General features: G+C 33.2%; 1 protein-coding gene across 10 annotated transcripts in view; it reads left to right on the forward strand.

Annotated features, from left to right (window-relative positions):
* The window catches only part of CENPE (centromere protein E), an 83576-nt gene that overhangs the window by 28463 nt on the left and 33148 nt on the right, over nucleotides 1-21965 (forward strand). For 3 of the 10 annotated variants that reach the window (XM_032261576.1, XM_032261577.1, XM_032261582.1), the window contains exons 17-34: nucleotides 1054-1128; nucleotides 1378-1497; nucleotides 3217-3339; nucleotides 3423-3588; nucleotides 3895-4049; nucleotides 5324-5638; nucleotides 5762-6034; nucleotides 6182-6340; nucleotides 11330-11533; nucleotides 13203-13361; nucleotides 15134-15424; nucleotides 15544-15699; nucleotides 16907-17197; nucleotides 18442-18720; nucleotides 18870-19028; nucleotides 19250-19528; nucleotides 19949-20242; nucleotides 20823-20981. In XM_032261576.1, coding sequence (XP_032117467.1) covers nucleotides 1054-1128; nucleotides 1378-1497; nucleotides 3217-3339; nucleotides 3423-3588; nucleotides 3895-4049; nucleotides 5324-5638; nucleotides 5762-6034; nucleotides 6182-6340; nucleotides 11330-11533; nucleotides 13203-13361; nucleotides 15134-15424; nucleotides 15544-15699; nucleotides 16907-17197; nucleotides 18442-18720; nucleotides 18870-19028; nucleotides 19250-19528; nucleotides 19949-20242; nucleotides 20823-20981 — 3657 coding nt within the window. The remainder of the gene's footprint in view (nucleotides 1-1053; nucleotides 1129-1377; nucleotides 1498-3216; nucleotides 3340-3422; nucleotides 3589-3894; nucleotides 4050-5323; nucleotides 5639-5761; nucleotides 6035-6181; nucleotides 6341-11329; nucleotides 11534-13202; nucleotides 13362-15133; nucleotides 15425-15543; nucleotides 15700-16906; nucleotides 17198-18441; nucleotides 18721-18869; nucleotides 19029-19249; nucleotides 19529-19948; nucleotides 20243-20822; nucleotides 20982-21965) is intronic. The other 7 variants (XM_032261584.1, XM_032261585.1, XM_032261579.1 and 4 more) reach the window with 6 other exon arrangements.

A 21965-nucleotide genomic window follows, 5' to 3' on the forward strand; every position in this document is an offset into this window, starting at 1 on the left:
TATGTTTCTCTTGGATAGCACTGACCTAAAATAGGAGTGTCAACACTTGCACTAGTCTGAAATTTTAAATTACATGTGTCTGATACTATGTTTCTCTTGGATAGCACTGACCTAAAACAGGAGTGTCAACACTTGCACTAACCTGAAATTTAAAACTAGTCAGGACTCAGTTAAACATCCAGGAAATATTTAAATAAGATACTATTCTCAAGCCCCTTAAATACTATTAGAATTGCTTTTGCTCTGTAAGTACTCATCTGATTATGAAGATTAAATAGTTCTAAGGGAAAAAGTTTATCTTGGTTATGTGTGGTTTACTTGTTTTGAACAAACTTTTTGGTACTCAGATATTTAATGCTACAGATATTTTGGTAGAAAGGAAACCTCAATAAAAATACTACTACCTTTATGTTTTTATGTGATTGAATAATATAATGGAATACAATATTTCCTCTGGAATAAATCAAGGTAATAGTTGAAATTCCATTCCTGTGTAACTGGTGAAAAGTAGTAATATTGTAAAGGCACTGCATGAAACTACCCTAATCAAACCTAGATTCCAAATCAGAACTCATTACAAAGTACACTAATATAGAGCCAGATGAATACTTTTTGGGAAAAAAAAAAAAAAAACCTTATAAAATTAATGCATTTCTATACTTAACTGACTGAAAACAAAAATCTAGTAAAAGCACATTTTTTAATGTTAGATTACCACTTTACTCCCTCTCCTCTAAGTGATGCATACTAATTTGCTGCAGACATTATTGTAGCTTTATTAACAGATGATATAGCTACTTGAAGGCAGGGGGTGGGGGGCATGCTGAGGTTTTTTTTTTTAATTTATTTGCTTTTTGATATGTTTTGGGTGATATTTCTAGTATTTTTAAATAATGAGGTGCTTTGCTGTGATAGCTTGAAAAATTGATCTCTCAGTCCTTTCTAACTGTTGGGTGATTCTGAGGCAGTGAATCAGTGCCTATTTTGGGGCGGTGGGGGCTTTGCTTTATTAACTATTGTTTTGCTCTGTTACCTGTTCACATGCTCTTACAGATGCAACTAATTCATGAAATTTCGAACTTAAAGAATTTAGTTAAGCATGCAGAAGTATATAATCAAGATCTTGAGGTGAGCATTCATGTTGGTATTTCTATTGATAAGCAATTAGAACTATAAAATATGCAACATAAAACATTATTTCAGAAATAGAGAAATTATGTTTTTAAAATATGACTTTGAATTTTACTATAAATTTAAACTTTTGTGTGTGTGTGTGTGTGTGTGTGTGTGTGTGTCTGTGCGCGCGCGCACGCTGTTTTAATCCCTTAAACTTCAAATCGGATTCTAAATTGTTTCTCTCTCCTTTGATTCTTTTAGAATGAACTAAGTTCTAAAGTAGAGCTGCTTAGAGAACAGGAAGACAAGATTAAGAAGCTACAGGAATACATAGCATCTCAAAAGCTAGAAAATATAAAAATGGACTTGTCATACTCATTGGTAAAAATCAGGCTTATTTTATTGTATAATCACATTGTTATATATAGCATACTATCATCTTAGCAAATGCTTATACTGGGCCTACTTTGTGCTGGGTATCGTTGTAATAAATTTATATATTTTTTTTATTTAGTCTGTTAATAACCCTATGAGATAGGGACTGTTAGTATAGTTGACATTTTAGAGATAAAGTCATATTTTTAGAAATCTGATCATATCATGCTTTGAATAAATAAAAGGAAGTTAAGGACAGGCTCCCATTAAGAATCAGTAAATTGTAGGCCAGGCACAGTGGCTCATCACTGTGATCCCAATACTTGGGGAGGCCAAGGTGGGAGGATCACTTGAGCCCAGGAGTTCAAGACCAGCCTAGGCAATATAATGAGACTAGTCTCTACAAAATATATAAAAATAAGCCAGGCATGGGCAGCCAGTTCCCAAGGTGACTGAGGTGGCAGGATTACTTGAGCCTGGGAAGTTGAGGCTGCAATGAGCCAAGATCATGCCACTGCACTCCAGACTGGGCACAGAGCAAGACCCTATCTCCCAAAAAAAAAAATAATAATAATCAGAAAATTTTTAAAATTCTGAATTTTTTTCAATATTTTTATATAAATCCATGCAGTGGTATATAGTCAAGATCTTAAACATTTAAACTTGGATATTTTTCATGATTTTATAGCTCTAGATGATTTTAGTTGATATAAAATCTTGGCTTGATTTATCAACTAAATCTTAACATAAGATTTAGTTTATAACATAAGATTTAGTTGATAAAAGATTATTGTTATTTATAACATTGGATGCTGATGTCATTTAATCTCTTTTCACTTTCCTTTCAATATAACTGATTACTTCAAGAAAGTATGTTTGGTTCCAGTTTTTAATACCTTTTCTTTTTTAAGGTAACAGTTTCTAGCTGGAACTTTTAAAAGATTAGTTTCTGTTCTTCTGTTTTTAATTGAGTTTTTTAGTTTTTGTTACCTTCTATTCTTTTGTTGCCTTCTATTTGTGACAGACGATTTTTTTTAATGGGTTAATACCACTTTATTCTGAAGCCATGTATAGGTATGCATTTTCATATATTCTGGAATGTCTGTTCATAGAGTGGCAAGCAGAACTGCCCACTTTTTAAAAATTATTATTTTTCCTTATTCATTCATGTATTTATTAAATTTTTTCCAAGGACATATCATGGATTTCATATAAGCTAAAGTCATATTAAAATGCCACTTCTCTTTAGAAATGAGGTTATAAATTTTTTTCATGTATTTTTCATTTGCATTTTCTCATCTGTGAGTTTCTTGTTCATATCTTTTCTCTGTTTTTCTATTAGATCATTTGTCTTTTTCCTTTTTCAATTTGTGGGTTAATATCTTTAACTGTTAACTACTTACCTATCATGTGTTAGAGAGAATAACTCAAAATAAAAATACATAGAGAACTTCAACAGCCTCATGGAACAACAGTTATGTTAACCTTTAAACAAAATACATCTAAATAATGGTAGTTTGATACATTGCTTATATAATTTGAAAACCGTGGCCAGAATTTTTTTAAAGTACTTTTATTAGGAAAACATGATTTCTTTTCATTTATTTGGTAATTAGCATATTGTGCACTTTTTGGTTAGCTAGTATTAACATTTATATACATCTTAAGTATTTTCCAACGCTGTGAAAATTGGATTTCACTGAACCCCTTTCGTCATCTATCTAGGAAAGCATTGAAGACCCAAAACAAATGAAACAGACTCTCTTTGATGCTGAAACTGTAGCCCTTGACGCCAAGAGAGAATCAGCCTTTCTTAGAAGTGAAAATTTGGAGCTGAAGGAGAAAATAGTAAGTATTTTTTGTAATATTTATAATAAAGTAGTTGTAATGATCAGTACAGTTTTGTGCATTCACAGTGTTCCTCTCAATAGAAAGAACTTGCAAGTACATACAAGCAAATGGAAAATGATATTCGGTTATATCAAAGCCAGTTGGAGGCAAAAAAGAAAATGCAAGTTGATCTGGAGAAAGAATTACAATCTGCTTTTAATGAGATAACAAAACTCACCTCCCTTATAGATGGCAAAGTTCCAAAAGGTATTTTGTAATTTTAAACATCTTTTTTCAAATTTGACTTCCTCTAGAAATGTTACCTAAACAATTTGACAAGCACATTTCAATGATTAAAAATTCATTATACTCTGATTTTTTAATAACTCAATGTTAGGCTTTAGTGTCATTTGGTATTAATATTTATAAAGATTTCCATGGGTTTCCAATCATAAAGGATTATTTTTCAAATAAGCTTTACCTGATCCTAAAAAGGTGATTCAAGGGCTATTAAAAATTAAATTACCTGTTTGCCAACATTGCATCTTTATATAACTTACCAAAACTTTGTAGATCTGCTGTGTAATTTGGAATTAGAAAGAAAAATGACTGATCTTCAGAAAGAACTGAATAAAGAAGTTGAGGAAAATGAAGCTTTGCAGAAAGAAGTCAATTTACTTTCGGAATTGAAATCTTTACCTTCTGAAGTAGAAAGGCTGAAGAAAGAGGTAAACACATTTATAAGCACTTATCCTTTATTTTAAAATAAAAACCTTTGCGATAATAGTGCCTTAAATATTTTGATATAATTTATTTTAAACTAGCAGGCAAGAGATGCTGTAAACATTTGACTAGTCAGCAAAAAAGTGAATATAATTCATCTTCTGATTTGTTCTTATGCTACTAGATTGAAAAAATATATTTTTTCAAGGTGTACTTAACACTATACTTAGTAATATAATCCATGTAGCAGCCATTTCTGTAGTCCTCAGACGTTGCATTTATACAATATTAAGGCCCACCCTTAGTCTTTACCATTTTTTTTTGGTAGTAGTCATATCATTATACTGAATAAAAGACAGTAATGAGCTTGACAGAGTTTTAGAGTTAATGCAAACCTTGCAGGTGGATAAGTGATTCTGTAAATCTATGGCCTGCTAGTCCTTCTACTTGTCTAAAAGAAAAATGGCAAAAATTTGAGTACTTACTGTATGGCAAACATGCTAAAGAACTTGAAAAACATTTCATTTACTTGTCTTATAAACTCTTCAAAAGTGGATACTGTTTTTTAGCCCCAATAACCTGTTCTCAAACTAATAGTTGAGCCACACAAATCTGCCCCCTAAACCCGTGGTTGTCGCTACTATGCTGTATTGTCCCTCTTTACTTTGTCTCTCCTTTATCTCTTTTTTTTTCTCATCTCCTCTGCCCTTATCTTTCACAGTGATTAAACTGTTAATATACAAGATATATGTTATTTAAATTATCTAATTATTTATTACTTAAGTAATACTTTTTTTCCCCCCATGGGCCATACCTGAAAGTTAAGATACTTCTTAAATAATAATTTTAAATAATTAAACATTTCTTAAATTATTCATTGATTAAGTTTTTTTGGAAATCTGGGAGGCATTCAAAGCCTTTAGGGAAGAAAAAAAAAAAAATGTCAAATTCTGAGAAATGCCTGCCACTTGATAAAGTTAGAAAACACTTTAGAATGAATAGGTAAGAAAATAAAGACATCTTGATTATGTACCTTTACTGACTGTTCTCCATGCGGGCCTTACTAGTATACAAAGAGATTAGAAAATAAAATATTGAAGATTAAACAAGCTGAGTTAGAGAAAAGTGACAATAAGAGTACTAATATATTGCCTTTCCTCAGTCAAATTTTTGCTCAATGTAAATAATTTCTCCTTTTGCAGAGAAAGTTTTTTTCCTAAAAATTGCTTCAGTGAATCATATATTGCTAACATTCCTAAATTTTGTTTCTTTTTCATAGATACATGACAAATCTGAAGAGCTCCATATAATAACATCAGAAAAAAATAAATTGTTTTCTGAAGTAGTTCATAAGGAGAGTAGAGTTCAAGGTTTACTTGAAGAAATTGGGAAAACAAAAGACGACCTAGCAACTACCCAGTTGAATTATAAAAGCGCTGAACAAGAATTCCAAAATTTCAAAACCCTTCATAAGGACTTTGAGCAAAAGTATAAGATGGTCATTGAGGAGAATGAGAGAATGAATCAGGAAATAGTTAATCTCTCTAAGGAAGCACAAAAATTTGATTCCAGTTTGGATGCTTTGAAGACCGAGGTTGGTACAAGATGCCATTTTGAGAAATGCTCCTTAGTCTTCTGGGGTTTTGGTTTCTGTATAGATGTATGCCTCAGACTCCTCTGCTTTTACTGTGTGACATTTACTTTTTCTTTTTTAAAGCTTTCTTACAAGACCCAAGAACTTCAGGAGAAAACATGTGAAGTTCAAGAAAGATTAAATGAGATGGAACAGCTGAAGGAACAATTGGAAAATAGAGATTCTAGGCTGCAAACTGTAGAAAGGGAGAAAACACTGATTACTGAGACACTGCAGCAAACCTTAGAAGAAGTAAAAACTTTAACTCAAGAAAAAGATGACCTAAAACAACTCCAAGAGAGCTTGCAAATTGAGAGGGACCAACTCAAAAGTGATATTCACGATACTGTAAACATGGTAAGGTTTTGAATGATTAAACTTTGAAAAATTGGACTCCTAGAAACATTGCAGAAGCCGTCATTTATTATTTATGATTATGTAATAGCTATAAAATAATTTTGTTTCATATTCTAATGGAAATTTTTTTTTATTTCTCTAACAAAGAACATAGATACTCAAGAACAATTACGAAACGCTCTTGAGTCTTTGAAACAACATGAAGAAACAATTAACAAACTAAAATTGAAAATTTCTGAGGAAGTTTCCAGAAATTTGCACATGGAAGAAAACACGGGTCAAACTAAAGATGAATTTCAGCAAAAGGTAAAGGGTATTTACTTTCAAAGTTTTCATATATGTATACTCTTTAACCTCAAGTACTTAAACATGTAATAATACTCTCAATTTTGTTATTCACCATGATTACCATTGTGAATTTTATAAGCTCATCCCTAATGCCTTTGAAATAATTTATTATAGAATGTAACTATTTATAATCAATTAAAAGGGAAAGGGCCAAAAAAGCATTAGTCCAAATTTTGCATAGCTGATACTTATTTTGTGTCAGATTTTCTATACTGAACTTGCTTAGAGTTTACAGTTCAGTCCATTGCAGGGGAAATTGCCTTATAATGTTATACCAGGGTTTCATTTATTAATAGTATTCATTTCTGCTTTCCCAAAACACCTCTAAGATATATTGGTAACAGTAATTTTTTAATAATATATCTCATTTTTATTATAGTTCATATTATTTTCTCCAGAGTATTTACTGCTAGAATTTTAAAATATTCTTCAATAGGAGACTGGTAAAATAATCTTTTGTAAATCTATAGCTTGGAATAGCATATAGCAGTATATGTTTTTTAAATTGTTAGTAAAATACACATAACATAAAATTCACCACCTTAACCATTTTAAATGTATACTTCACTAGTGTAAAATTCATTCACATTGTGATGACACCAATTTCCAGAATTCTTTTCGTCTTGCAAAACCAAAACCGTACCCAGAAAACAATAGCTCACCAATTTTCCTTCCCCACAGACCTTGGCTACCACCATTTTACTTTTCTGTCTTTATGAATTTGACTACTATGAGTACCTGATATAACTTGAATCATGCAGTATTTGTCATTTTGTGACTGATCTCATTTAGCATAATGTCTTCATCCATACAGTGGCATGTGTTAGAATTTCCTTCCTTTATAGGGGTAAATTTCCATTATATGTATATGCCACATTTTCCTTATCTATGCATCCATCATGGATACTTGGGTTGCTTCCACCTTTTGGCTGTTGTGAATAATGCTGCTATGAATGTGGGTGAACAAATACTTCTTCAAAACCCTGCTTTCAGTTATTTTGGATAGGTATATATCCAAAAGTGGAATTGCTATATGGTAATTCTATTTTTAATTTTTTGAGAAAATGCCATAAGGTTTTCCACAACAGCTGCACCATTTTACTTCCCACCAACAGGACCTAGTGTTCTGGTTTATACACTTCTTTGCCAACATATTATTATTACTATTATTATTATTATTATTATTTTAATAGTAGCCATCCTAATGGATGTGAGGCAGTATCTCATCATGGTTTTGAGTTACATTTTCCTAGTCATTAGTGATGTTCAACATCTTCATGTGCTTTTTGGCTATTTGTTTATCTTCCTTTCAGAAATGTCTATTTCAGTCTTTTACCCGTTTTTATTTTGGGTTGTTTGATTTTTGTTGTTGAGTTGTAGGAGTTCTTTATGCTTCTGAATATTACCCCTTTATCAGTTATATGCAATATTGCAAATATTTTCTCCCATTCCCTAGGTTTTACTTGTTGATTATATCCTTTGATACACAGAAGTTTTTAATTTCGCTGTAGTTGAGTTTATTTTTACTCCTGTTGCCTGTGTTTTGGTGTCATATCCAAGAAACCATTGCCAAGACCCATCTCACAAATCTATTCCCCTGTGTTTTCTTCTAAGAGTTGTGTAGTTTTAGCTCTTATGTTTAGGCCTGTTATCCATTTGCATTGATTTTTATATATGCTGTAAGGTCAGGGTACAACTTCATTCTTTTATGTGTGGTTATTGTTTCCCCAAAATCATTTTTGAAAAGACCATCCTGTCCCCTTTGAGTCGTCTTGGCATCCTTGTTGAAGATACTGTGACTATATATACAAGCGTTAATTTCTGGGCTTTCTATTCTGTTTCAATGGTATGTCTGTCTTTATGCTAGTACCACATTGTTTTGATTACTATAGCTTTACAAGTTTTGAAATCAGGAAGTTTAAGACCTCCAACTTTGTTCCTCTTTTTCAAGATTATTTTGTCTATTTTGGGTCCTTCAAGATTCCATATGAATCTTAGCATAGATTTTTCTAATTCTGCAAGAGACACCATTGAATGTTGATAGGGATTACATTAAATCTATAGATTGTTTGGGTAGTATTGATGTCTTAAAAATATTCTCTTCTAATCCATGAACATGGGATGTCTTTCCATTTGTGTGTTCTTTAATTTCTTCTCAACAATATTTGTAGTTTTCAGTATATAAGTCTTTCACCTCCTTGGCTAAGTATATTCTTAGTATTTTATTCTTTTTTGATACTGTTATACATACAATTGTCTTCTTTCTTCTTTGGATTGTTCATTGTTAGTGTACAGAAATGCAATTGATGTTTGTACAGTCATGCATTTTTAACAGAATATGTTATTAAATAAAAGCAAATACATATTTCAGAGTAATTTAGTGAAATCCAATTGATATAAATAAATCTCTATATGTTTATATAACACCTCTATAAAACAAGCTGCATTTTCCCTGTTTACTCCAGGGCACAATACTGCCTTAGAAAAAGGACTTTTTTTTTTTTTTAATTTCCATCTACTTGTATTTAGTTCTTATCTCTCACTCTGTATCTTATGTTCTCAGCTTATTTATAATTTGGAATGACCATAGGCCAAAGGCATTTGACCTCGATTTGAAATTATTCCCAGCACAATGGCTCATGCCTGTGATCCTAGCACTTCAGATGCTCAGGTGGGCAGATTGCTTGATCCAGGAGTTCATGACCAGCCTGCGCAACATGGTGAAACCCCATCTCTACAAAAAATACAAAAATTAGGCATGGTGGCATGCACCTATAGTCTCAGCTACTCAGGAGGCTGAGGTAGGAGGATCACTTGAACCTGGGAAGGTTGAGGCTGCAGTGAACCCAGATCACGCCACAGCAGTCTAGCCTGGGCAACAAGAGTGAAACCCTGTCTCAAAAAAAAAAAAAAAAGGAAAGAGAAGAAATGGTAACCTCCACTTTTATTATGGGAAGGTTTTTTGAGTAGGTTTTTGACAATAATATGTGGCAATCAATAGCTGTTTTAAATAAATCCAAAATGCAATTATAGAGACAGTAGAAGATGAGGAGAAAAGTAGAGTTATACTCGCTGGGAACAGCTAGATTCTATGTTACCAAGTTTATGCTGGAATCATTTATCCATGTTGATAAAAGGATATAGCTGGGGCTTCTCTGAGGCCATTCTGTTCATCAAGGGTCCTAAAGTCTGCGATGGAAGACTAAGATTGATTTGGCCTTGTATCATGCTCATGCTGAAATCTGTCATGGGAATAAAAGAGTGGAAATGGGGATTTCCAGGTGCTCCTCTGTTCATCTGAGCAGAAGAGGGCTGCACTAGCAGGTCTATGATGAATCTCCTTGGAATGCTCATTTTCAATCCTACTTGATGTGTCCCTTTCTGGAAATTCAGTATCTTTAATACATCTCAACAAAAATATTTTGTGATTAGTAAGCCTATTCTTATATAAATGACATTTTTTTTCCTTTCTCACTTGTTCTAACAATTTTGTATTTAATAATTAGATCTGTTAGATTTTATTCATAACTGTGGTAGTTGAAGTACCTTCTAGGCTGAGTTCAGGTTTGAAAGACACCTTGGCTATTGTTAACAGAAAAATTTGTCTCAATCTGCTTTGTATTTGAAAGGTATGAGATTCTGAATTAAAATATCTAACGAACTAGTCCCAAAAGACTACGTGTTCCCCACCTTAATTTCTCATGTAGTTGGCTCTGTGTTCACCATTATCAGAAGCTCATGCATATTGCCAACAATAAGGGGGTTGCCAAACCAACTGTGTTTTATCTATATCTACTCTAGAGAATGACGCAGCTACTAAAAATTATTTGTAGGTTACATAACAGCATGTGAAAATACATATGCTCTAAGTGGAAAAGACAAACTAAAAAAGAAGCACATATATAAATTAATTATAATAGCTATGTTTAAAAAAAAAAAAAAAAACTTTTAATGGAAAAACTCAAGAAGAAAACTTACCAGAATTCTAATAGTTGGTTTTGTGAAGTTGGTGACAGTAGATGATTTTTATCCTTTATTTTTTTGTTGTTTTCTAATGTGATTATATATTATTATAAAAACTTTTAAATACCTGTGTAGGCAGTAAGGAGCTGACTGTACTTGCTGAACTAGTGTAGTGTTATATAGTAAATATAATAATACTCTAATTTTGTAACAACAGTAGTAATTTCAGTTTCTGTCTCCCTTTACCAATGAGTTCATGTACTAGATTACCTTTGGTCGTGACTTATTTATGGGTAAATGAATTTATATAACATTTTTCTTGAGCAGTATATGAAATATACATATATTAAGAAAAGATGAATTTTTGCCCTTATAAAATAGGTCTCTATCAAAATTATTTAGTCCTCTACATATAATAAAACTCTAGCGTTTTGTAAGTAGGACTGCTTCTGAAAATAAAGATTTGCAGGGAGTAGGAGACAAGGAATGATTCCCAGCTATTAGGAGGAAATAGATAAAGTGATGCAGTAAATAAAAAAACTACTACTAAAATGAAACTTGGAAAATATTTATGGAAGATACATACAAACTAAAGGCAAATGGGCTTTCTGTATTATGTTATTGGTTTGAAGTAAATAAACATGCAGAATCATGTTAACCTATCATACACGAAGACAGCTATTATTTATAGTTGTCCATATTGTTCTGATCAGCGAATAGACATAAGAGCACAAACTCTAGAGCCAGACCACTTGGATTCAAAACCTGGCTAAACCTCTGAATGACCTTTGGCAAGTGATTTTACCTCTCTCAAGTTCAGTTTTCTCATCTGTCAAATGAGGATTATAGTAATACCTACCTCATAAAGTTACAGTCAAGATTAAATGTGTTAAGATATGAGAATAGTATCTGGCACATATTAGATGTGTTGGCTATATTTATTATTTTTAAGTAAATTTTTTTTAAAATGTGTTTATGTTTTAGATGGTTGGCATAGATAAAAAACAGAATTTGGAAGCTAAAAATACCCAAACACTGACTGCAGATGTTAAGGATAATGATATAATTGAGCAACAGAAGAAGATATTTTCTTTAATACAGGAGAAAAATAAACTCCAACAAATGTTAGAGAGTGTTAGAGCAGAAAAGGAACAGTTGAAGACTGACCTAAAGGAAAATATTGAAATGGTAAGATTTAGCACTGTACACTTGACGATTCCTTTTTGTCTTCATTTGTTTTCGATTTTTATCAATTTTATTGAGGTATAATTTACATACAATAAATGTATCTGGTGGAAGTGTATGGTCTGACGACTTTTGACAAATGGCTCTATTTCCTCTACACCCCAGTCAAGATAGAATATGTTTCCATCACCCCAAGAAAGTTTCCTCACACCCCTACCACTGACCCTCATCACCTCCTCCCTGCCAGATTGTCAGTCCTGTTATGTTCACCTTAAATCATTTGTCTCTTCTAGTTCTTTATACAAATAGAATCATACAGTATGTAGTCCGTTACGTTTGACTCCTTTCTACATTCCCATTTACTGCCAACGAATAGTTTATCTTGTTAATATGTCATAATTTTTTTATCCTTTCTCCTATAGATGGAAATTTGGGTTATGTTCAGTATTTGGCTATTTTGAATAAAACTGCTATAAACATTCTTGTACAACTCTTTTTATTTACATATCATTAATTATCTAAGGTAAATACCTAAATGGAATTGCTGCGTTGTAGGGAAGTATATGTTTAACCTGATGAGATTTTGCTAGACTGATTTCCAAAGTACATTTATATCTTTTACATTCCCATTAGCAAATTAAGAGAATTCTGGTGGCCCAACCATCCTTCTTCACCAACACTTCATATTTTTTGGCACTTTTAATTTTAGCCATTCTAATGGGTGTGTAGATTGTTGTTTTAATTTGTCTTTCCTTGATGACTAAAGATGTTGAACATTTTTTCTTGTGCTTATAAATCATTGTCTATCTTCCTCTAATTTATCCGTTCCCAAAGAGCTGTGTTGTAGATTTTCAGTGTGTAGGTCTTTTAATATTTTATTAAATTTGTTCCTAAATGTTTCTTTTATTTTTTGCTACCATAATTTTAAAATATTATTTTTAATTGTGTGTTGATGCCTGCCAATATTTTCACACTTTAGTTTTTCTGTGTTTAGGGGTGATGTAATGTGTATACGTTGAAATAAATATTTGGAGAAGTTCACTGTGTATCATAGTAGAATGTAACCATTTGTATTGTTTTAATTTTGTAAGTTTTGGGAATTGTCTGCTTGGTCAAAAGAGCAGAATGTAATTAATCATGCAAACAAAAAATTATATTTTCTTCTCAGTCTCTGGCTTGTTATGTTTTTGTGGTCTTGATACAGAAGAATATTATCACTGTGTGAGCCTAATAACTAGGATTAGCCCAAGTCATGCTCGCAAAGGGTGGCTGCCATTTTGAGCTTGCTGGTGGCGATCGGTGCCTAAAACCAAAGGCACCCCAGTGTTTAAAAAACCTATTGCTATAGTCTCATTATTACTCAGTGATAGGTCAGAAAACATCTTTTTTGGCTTAAAGGCAGAAATGAGCTAAGCTCTCATGATAGAATGTTAAATCCAATTCAAACTCTCATTGTAGAAATGTAAATTGAGAAATAAAGAAACAGCATAAAAAGCAGATTCTTGGCATCTTATATTATTAAATTAAGGGCTTTCTTACCTGAAATTAGCCTTTTCCTGTATAGTTTTCCCTGATTGCTTCGTTTGCAGACTGAGGGAACTGCTGACATTTTACCTGATTTCATAAATATCAGCTAATATTTTCTTTAATCTCAACATTTTTTTCTTTCTAGACCATTGAAAACCAGGAAGAATTAAGAATTCTTGGAGGTGAACTTAAAAAGCAGCAAGAGATAGTTGCACAAGAAAAGAACCGTACCAGAAAGAAGGAAGAAGAACTTTCTAGGACCTGTGACAGACTGGCAGAAGTTGAAGAAAAACTAAATGAAAAGGTGAATTTTTAAAGTTATTTTCCTGGCCATTTTTTTAACTAAACTTTTTGGTAGTAAATTTTTGTTTCTGTAGACCTAAATCCAGAAATAGCACATACCTCCCAAATGAACATATTTTAATGCTAGTATTATTCAAAAGTCTTTGGGTGAGAGATGGCTTTGTATCATTTAAACATATCCTATGATATATTCATTCATCAGATATTTATTGAGCACTGTCATGGGCCAGGCACTGTTCTGGGCACTTGAGATAAACTAGTCAACAAAACAAAGATTCTTTCCTTGCAGAGATACATTAGTCATTCTCTGAAATATAAGATTCATCACTATCACCATCTCTTAGATGTTTGCAGTTTCCCGAATAATTTCTTATATAGAAGCTAGGTGCTATTGGGATATTTGTGTAAGAGCTAAGACCCCCTGTAACAGCTGTAGTTCTCAAGAGATTCTAAAATGCACCCATAGAGATCTTTCTATATAAGCTAAGGGCAGTGCCACATGCATTATAGATAATATATTGTGGTTTCTATTATGCTTCTGGGGAATATTTTTTCTTTTCTTTTTTTTATTGAGACAGGGACTCACTCTGTCACCCAGGCTGGAGTGCAGTGGCATGATCACACTCACTGTAGCCTCATCCTCCCTGGGTTCAGGCAGTCCTCTCACTTCAGCCTCCCAAGTAGCTTGGACTAAATTAGCTGTGCCACAACACCCAGCTAATTTTGTATTTTTTATAGAAACAAGGTCTTTGTATGCTGCTGGTCTCAAACTCCTGGGCTCAAGTAGTCCTCCTGCTTCAGCCTCCCAAAGTGCTAGGATTACAGGTGTAAGCTGTCATGCCCAGCCTGTTTTTTTTCTTAATATGTCATTTCTTTTAATTCTGATCCCTTTCACTATCTCACCTAATTGGATTTACTAAAACCTTATGTCTATTTCATACTCCTATAAAAAAGTAAAATCAACACCCTGTGACGGTTAATGTCTCAGTGTTTTGGGGAACTACCCATAAGCATCTTGTTGAAAGTGAAAATAAATTCTCCAAAAGTTTTTAAGAGGATGAGGAATTACAGTTATTTGGTCGCTGTATTTGTATATTTAATAGTCTCTTTGCTTTTTTACTTTATCTCATCTTCCCCTTACATCCTTTTTCACTTTATTTTATCTCCTTAATCTGCCTATATCAGTTTCCTAGGGCTGCCGTAGCAAATTGCTGTAAACTTGATGGCTTACAATAGAAACTTATTCTGTCTGAATCCTAGAAGTTCTGAATCCTAGAAGTCCAAATTTGAAGTGTCAGCAATGCCATATTTCCTCTGAAGGCTCTAAGGAAGAATCATTCTTTGCTTCTTCCTAGCCTCCAGTGTCTCCCAGCTACCCTTTGCATTCCTTGGCTTTTAACTGCTTCACTTCAGTCTCTGCTTCCCTCTTCACATGACCTCCTTCCCTGTGTCTGTCTATGTCCTTTTATGTTTCTTTTAAATACATTCATTGGAATGAAGACCTACTCCAGTAGGATCATGTCTCAACCCTAATCCAGTAACATCTGCAAAGACTATTTCCAAGTAAATTCACATTCTGAAGTTCCTGGAAGACATGAATTTTGGGTGGGACAAAATTCAACCCACTACAGACATTTATGCCTGTGAGTTTCATTTACTTTTAATGGCACTTATCTATTTATATGGTGATAGGAGGCAGGGCTGTTAATGATGTCATGTAAGAATTTTGAGAATATAGACAAAATGGTAATTATACAAATTATACATTTTAAGAGCCAGCAACTCCAAGAAAAACAGCAACAACTTCTTAATGTACAAGAAGATATGAATGAGATGCAGAGAAAGATTAATGAAATGGAAAATTTAAAGAATGAATTAAAGAACAAAGAATTGACATTAGAACGTATGGAAACAGAGAGGCTTGAGTTGACTCAGAAACTTAATGAAAATTATGAGGAAATTAAATCTATAACCAAAGAAAGAAAAGCTATAAAGGAATTACAGGAGTCATTTGAAACAGAGAGAGACCAACTTAGAGGATATATAAGAGAAATTGAAGCTACCGTAAGTTATACCATTTTCCTTCATCTATTAAGTGTTTCTCTTTAAAACTGGAGCCACTTGGAAAGAGGAGAGCAGTGTTGGAATAATAGTACAATATTCTTTAAATTTCACTTTCCAAGGGCCTACAAACAAAAGAAGAACTAAAAATTGCTCATATTCATCTAAAAGAACAGCAAGAAACTATTGATGAACTAAGAAGAAACATATCTGAGAAGACAGCTCAAATAATGAATATTCAGGACTTAGAAAAATCCCATGCCAAATTACAAGAAGAGGTATGTCTTTTATTCTTTTCATCCATTGTCACTTCTTCCTTTCGCCTTTGAATGAAAGACAACTAGTAAGGAGTGGCTAGGATGTGGTTCATTCATTGACTGGGTATTTTTTAAGTGTCTAATGTAGCAGGCACACTCCTGGGTTATAGAAATACAATGAGAACAAGGTGGACAAACCCCCTAAAATTCTTCTGATTCATTTGTAGTGAAAGAAAGTAGCTGATAAATAAGAAATCAAATGAACAAGAAAACATTATGGTAAATGCTATAGAGAAAGTGAAACATTGGGATAACTGGGCCAACCTATATTAAAAGCCTACTCTATGCCAGACATTGAGACTATAGATATAAATAAGACATTTTTCTTTCCCCCCATTATAGGCAAGAAAAAAAGCTAGAAAAAAAAAATCCCTCAATTCCAATATGGTAAATGAAGAAATATGCAAAATTACATGGTACCACTAATTGATCATGGAAAGAAAAATCAATCTATACACATAGAAAAATTGAGACATAGCTTTGGAGACCATCTGAAAACAGAGATCATACATTCATTGGGATATAGTTTGCTCAACTATGGTTTTTCTCTTGTAGCATTTGGAAACTAGTGGAGAAATAAGAAGTGTGCAACTGACTGCTGGTAAAATATAACGGTTGGTTCACCTTGGGCCTAAACTAGAAAAAAGGAAAATTATGACAGAATATGACTACTAGAAAAGTCATGAATAGCTTTAGCAGGAATTGAGGGAAAATGAATTACGAGGAGTTTGTGATCCAAAGTAGGCTGAAGGTTCAAGATGACTTTCCTTGTTGCGAAAAGTATACTGATCTTTTCCCTTTTAAAAATTTATGATAATAGCCACCTGATTACAGGTGCAGTGGCTTACACCTGTAATCCCAGCACTTTGGGAGGCTGAGGCGGGCAGATCACCTGTGGTCAGGAGTTTGAGACCAGCCTGGCCAGCATGGTAAAACCCCATCTCTACTAAAAATACAAAATTAGCTAGGTGTGGTAGCACACACCTGTAATTCCAGCTACTCAGGAGGCTGAGACAGGAGAATCTCTTGAACCCAGGAGGCGGAGGTTGCAGTGATCTGAGATTGTGCCAATACACTCCAGCCTGGGTTACAGAGAGAGATGCTGTCTCAAAACAACAATTATAATAATCTCCAGATAGTAACCTTGGTATTTTATGAATGTCCTAAGATCCCAGTGCTTCATGACGAACAGGAGCTACTTCCTAATGTGCAAGAAGTCAGTGAGACTCAGGAAAGAGTGAATGAACTGGTGTTAATAAAAGAACAGTCCACAACCAAGGACTCAACAACACTGGCAAGCATAGAAATGGAAAGGCTCAGGTTGAATGAAAAATTTCAAGAACGTCAGGAAGAGATAAAATCTCTAACCAATGAAAGAGACAACCTTAAAATGATAACAGAAGCCCTTGAATTTAAACATGACCAGCTGAAAGAACACATTAGAGAAACTTTTGCTAAAGTAAGTTTTATATTTTCCTCCCATTGTAATAAGTGTCTTAAAAGAATCAAGGCTTGTGTTTGTGTGATAGTTATAATATTTGTATTATAATGTTACCAGTTTTTTAATGTCTCTTAATCATGAATTGATTAGAAACAGAACAATTAAAAATTGTTCATGAATACCAAGAAGCTTTGAAACTTAGAGATGTTTCAAAGAAGACAGCTGTTTTCTTAAATATTCAAAAAATGATTTAGAAAAAATAAGTCTAAACTACAAGAAAGAGTGAAAGCAATTATGGATTCTTTTTTTCTTTAAAACTATTTTTCCAATGTTTCATAAAGCATTAAGTCTTTCTCATTGTTTTAGTCAGAAATCTGGAAGTTATCTCTACTAATATCCCTTCCTCTCTGCTTATTCTGTAATCCAGTCACCAAATCTTGTTGATTTGAGTATGTATTTTAAAAATCATCCTGCTTTTCTCTCCACACTGCCACCACCCTAATCCAAGCCACCATCATTTCTTTCCCTGGTTGTCTGCAGTAGCCTCCTAACTGGACTTCCCACACTCATTCTTACACTTCTCTAATCCAGTTTCTAATACTGAGCCTAAGTGATCCTTTCTCACATTCTTTTAATATCGTATTGTTACTTTTTAAATAAAGACCAGGATCCTCTGTATGGCCTATGAGGCCCTAGGTGCAGATCTTTCTGGTCTCACTTCAGTTCACTCTTCTTCATATTCTTTGTTCTCCAGCAACACTCATGTGTTGCTCTCCTAGCTCATGACTTTCAGATTCTCAGGTCTCTGTATCTGTAGTCCTTCTATACTCCTTTTGCCTGACTAATGCTCTTATCCTTCAGATCTCAGTTACAGCTTTCTTTCCTCTAGGAAGCCCTTCCTAATTATTCACAATAGGCTATATTTGGCACTTAGGCCCTAGGAGAAGCCAGCATCTCTGTTTGGTAAGATTCAGGATAATATCTATCTTTGTCCTTAAAATATAAGTCTCAAAAAGAGAGACATGATGTAAGTCTAATCATTTTGTCTCCAACCTCGAATAAGATGCAGACAACACAGTGAGACCTCAATTTTTAAAAAGCGTTAAATGCCTGAATAATGGAAGAGTGGGAGAGTGGAGAGATTGCTCTGTAAATGAGGCATTGAATTCTGCCTTAATTGTTTTAGAAAGCATCCTGATTTATTTTCCCCTAAAATACAGTATCTCTGGATATCAACTGTACTGTTTTATGATTCTCTTCAGATCCAAGAATCTCAAAGCAAACAAGAACAGTCCTTAAATATGAAAGAAAAAGACAATGAGACTACTGAAATCATGAGTGAGATGGAGCAATTCAAAGACAAAGGTTCAGCACTAGTAAGAATAGAAATAGAAATGCTCAGATTGTCCAAAAGACTTCAAGAAAGTCATGATGAAATGAAACCTTTGACTAAGGAGAAAGATGACCTACAGAGGTCGCGAGAAGTTCTTCAATCTGAAAGTGACCAGCTCAAAGAAAACATAAAAGAAATTGTAGCTAAAGTAGGTTTCATCTTTTCACCATGTTTTTTTTTAAATATTTTATAACCAAATATTTTTATAAACCCTAAATATTTGGAAAAGGGAGCTAATTACAGCATAGTGGTCATAATGTTTCTATAAATTTACCTGAATTTTCTCTAATAATAAAGCACCTGGAAACTGAAGAGGAACTGAAAGTTGCTCGTTGTTGCCTGAAAGAACAAGAGGAAACTATTGATGAGTTAAGAATCAATCTTTCAGAGAAGGAAACTGAAATATCAACCATTCAAAAAGAATTAGAAGCAATCAATGATAAATTACAGAACAAGGTAAATTGGGGACGAAGAAACAGTAAAAGGAAATGTGTGGGGGGTGAGTAGCAAGCTGGATTATGAATACTTTTTAGCATACTTAATTGCTTTGGAAAGCAACCTTTTTTTCCCCTTAAGTTTGTGTGTGTGTGTGTGTGTGTGTGTGTGTGTGTGTGTGTGTGTGTATGTTTACATATATATTTTTTTGACTGTTAATTTATTTTATCATTATGTTTAAGATCCAAGAGCTTTATGAGAAAGAGGAACAACTTAAACAAATAAGTGGGATTCAGGAAAAAATGAATGAACTGGAACAATTGAAGGAGCATCTGAAAGCCAAAGATTCAGCACTACAAAGTATAGAAAGTGAGATGCTCAAGTTGACTAATAGACTTCAAGAAAGTCAAGAAGAAGTACAAATTATGATTAAGGAAAGAGATGAACTGAAAAAAGTACAGGAGGCCCTTCAGATAGAGAGAGACCAACTGAAAGAAAACAGTAAAGAAATTATAGTTAAAGTAAGTTTCCATCTTATATTTTTTGCATACAGAAATAGTGTTAAGGTGATAATGATGATGTTCACTGTTGAGTTTTATTAATTTTCCTCTAATCATAAAAGTACTAGAAATAAAAGAGGAACCAGAAACTGCTTGTATTCAACTTAGTACCAGTCAACTGTTAGTAGACGGAGTATTTCAGAAAAGACAGCTCAAGTAGCAAATATTCATTGGGATTTAGAAAATTCTGATGATGAATTACAGGAAAAAGTGGGATTTGTTAAATTAGAAAATGACATCTAATTAGTGTTACTCATATCCCTTATGAAAGAAAACAGTACATACATTAAATTAAAATGTAAAAGTGATTGCCTTATTTTAGGAACAATTCTTCCTTTTCCTAAAAAAAAATTTTTGCCTATGTTGTAAATTACTTTATAATTTTCTCAGATGCAAGAATCTCAAGAAAAGCATCAGCTTCTTAAGATGACAGCTGTCAATGAGACTCAGCAAAAAATGTGTGAAATAAAACATTTGAAGGAGCAACTTGAGACCCAGAAGTTAACTCTGGAAAAAATAGACATGGAAAATGTAAGGTTGACTCAGATACTACATGAAAACCTTGAAGAAATGAGATCTGTAACAAAAGAAAGAGATGACCTTAGGAGTGTGGAGGAGACTCTCAAAGTAGAGAGAGACCAGCTCAAGGAAACCCTTAGAGAAACCATAACTAGAGTGAGTTACTATCTCTCTGTACCTCTAGTAACTATGACATTGTGTCCTAAAAGAAAAATCTGCCATAGGGTTGGTGGGAGTATAAACTTGGTCCAATATTGAGGAAAGTTGGAGAGGGTATATTTGTTAATAACTTCCAAATTTTTCATCAAGTTTATTGATCCAGAAAGTCCAGTTGTAACTCTCCTTCACACATTTGCACAACTGTATAAAGATATTTATAGGATATTCTTTGGAACAAGTTGCAATAATGGAATAACACAAACAAAATCAGGGAAAATTCTAACTATCCATTGGTAGGGGACTGGTTAAAAAAGTGCAGCACATTCACATCATCGAATACTATGCCACAGATAAAAAATGTGGTAGAGCTATAGTGCTGATTTGAAGTGTGAAGTGTCCTGCTAAGGAACAGGTTAAGTTGCAGAGTAATGTATTGACATCTAAAAGTAGCTTAGAGGGTGAGAACTAGGAGGCCTCAGAAGAGCATGGGAGATTTTTACCTCCTGCCATATACCTTTCCATAGCACGTAAATGGTATTACTCTCAATGTATTATTTTTATTTTTCTGTCAATAAAGGACCTAGAAAAACAAGAGGAGCTAAAAATTGTTCACATGCATCTGAAGGAGCACCAAGAAACTATTGATAAACTCAGAAAAGTTGTTTCAGAGAAAACAAATGAAATATCAAATATGCAAAAGGACTTAGAAAATTCAAATGCTGCCTTAAAAGCACAGGTATTTTTTTTTAAGTTATATTAGTTACTGAGAGTTTGAATCAAATCTTTTTGTGTAATGAAACAAGATATGAGTTAGCCTAAAATTTAAGGCAAGTGAGGAGTTACTTGCCTACTCAATTTAGAAACTTTTATCTTTTTATATCTCCTTATATCCTTATTGTATGATTATCTGAAGATCCAAGAACTTCAGAAGAAAGAACATCAACTTCTTAAAAGTGAAAAGTAAAAAATGATCTCAGGAAAACTATGTATCAAACAGACCAGTTAAAGAATCAATTAGAAACCCAGAGTTTAACTCTGAGTAAAGTGTAGAAATGGAGAAATTAAGATTGACCCAGAAGCTTCATGAAAACTTGAAGGAAAATGATGGCTTAAGAAGAATAGAGGAAACCCTTAAAATGACTAGAGACCACCTTAGGGAAGGCCTTAGAGAAATAGAAGCTGAAGTAAGTTAGCTCATTCCTTTCCCTAGCAATTCAATGCATTGTCATCTTACAGCAATGAACCCTTCTTTGAACCAAGTAATCCTGTTGGCAAGAATGAAATAATGTAACCTTTAAGCAGATAATTTGGTTCTTGAAAATGCTGAAGTCTGCAATTACCATTTTCTTTATGGACTTTAGCCTGCATATATACTGTTAAAGGAGTGTGTGTGTATACAAACACAACATATACATATACCACAAGTTATTTATTGTAGCAGTTTTAGTTAAAAATGTGAAACAATCTAAATGTTCTCAGAAGGAAATAGTAAATACGAACAGTATGTCAAAATACTATGCAACACTTTAAAAAGGTAATATATTTGTAATGTGTTTGCCTCTGGAAAGCAGAAGTAGAGTGTGAAAAGATGAGGACAGGGAAGAGAAAGCTTATAACTGAAGAACAACAGCAAAGATACAGAGTAACAGTGTTACTATTTTTACTAAGAAAACATATCACTTTATTTTTAAAAAACTAATATTAAGATATATCACTTTTT

Source organism: Sapajus apella, unplaced genomic scaffold (genome assembly GCF_009761245.1).
Source record: "Sapajus apella isolate SASKATOON/1434 unplaced genomic scaffold, GSC_monkey_1.0 scaffold124, whole genome shotgun sequence".
Taxonomy (NCBI): domain Eukaryota; kingdom Metazoa; phylum Chordata; class Mammalia; order Primates; family Cebidae; genus Sapajus; species Sapajus apella.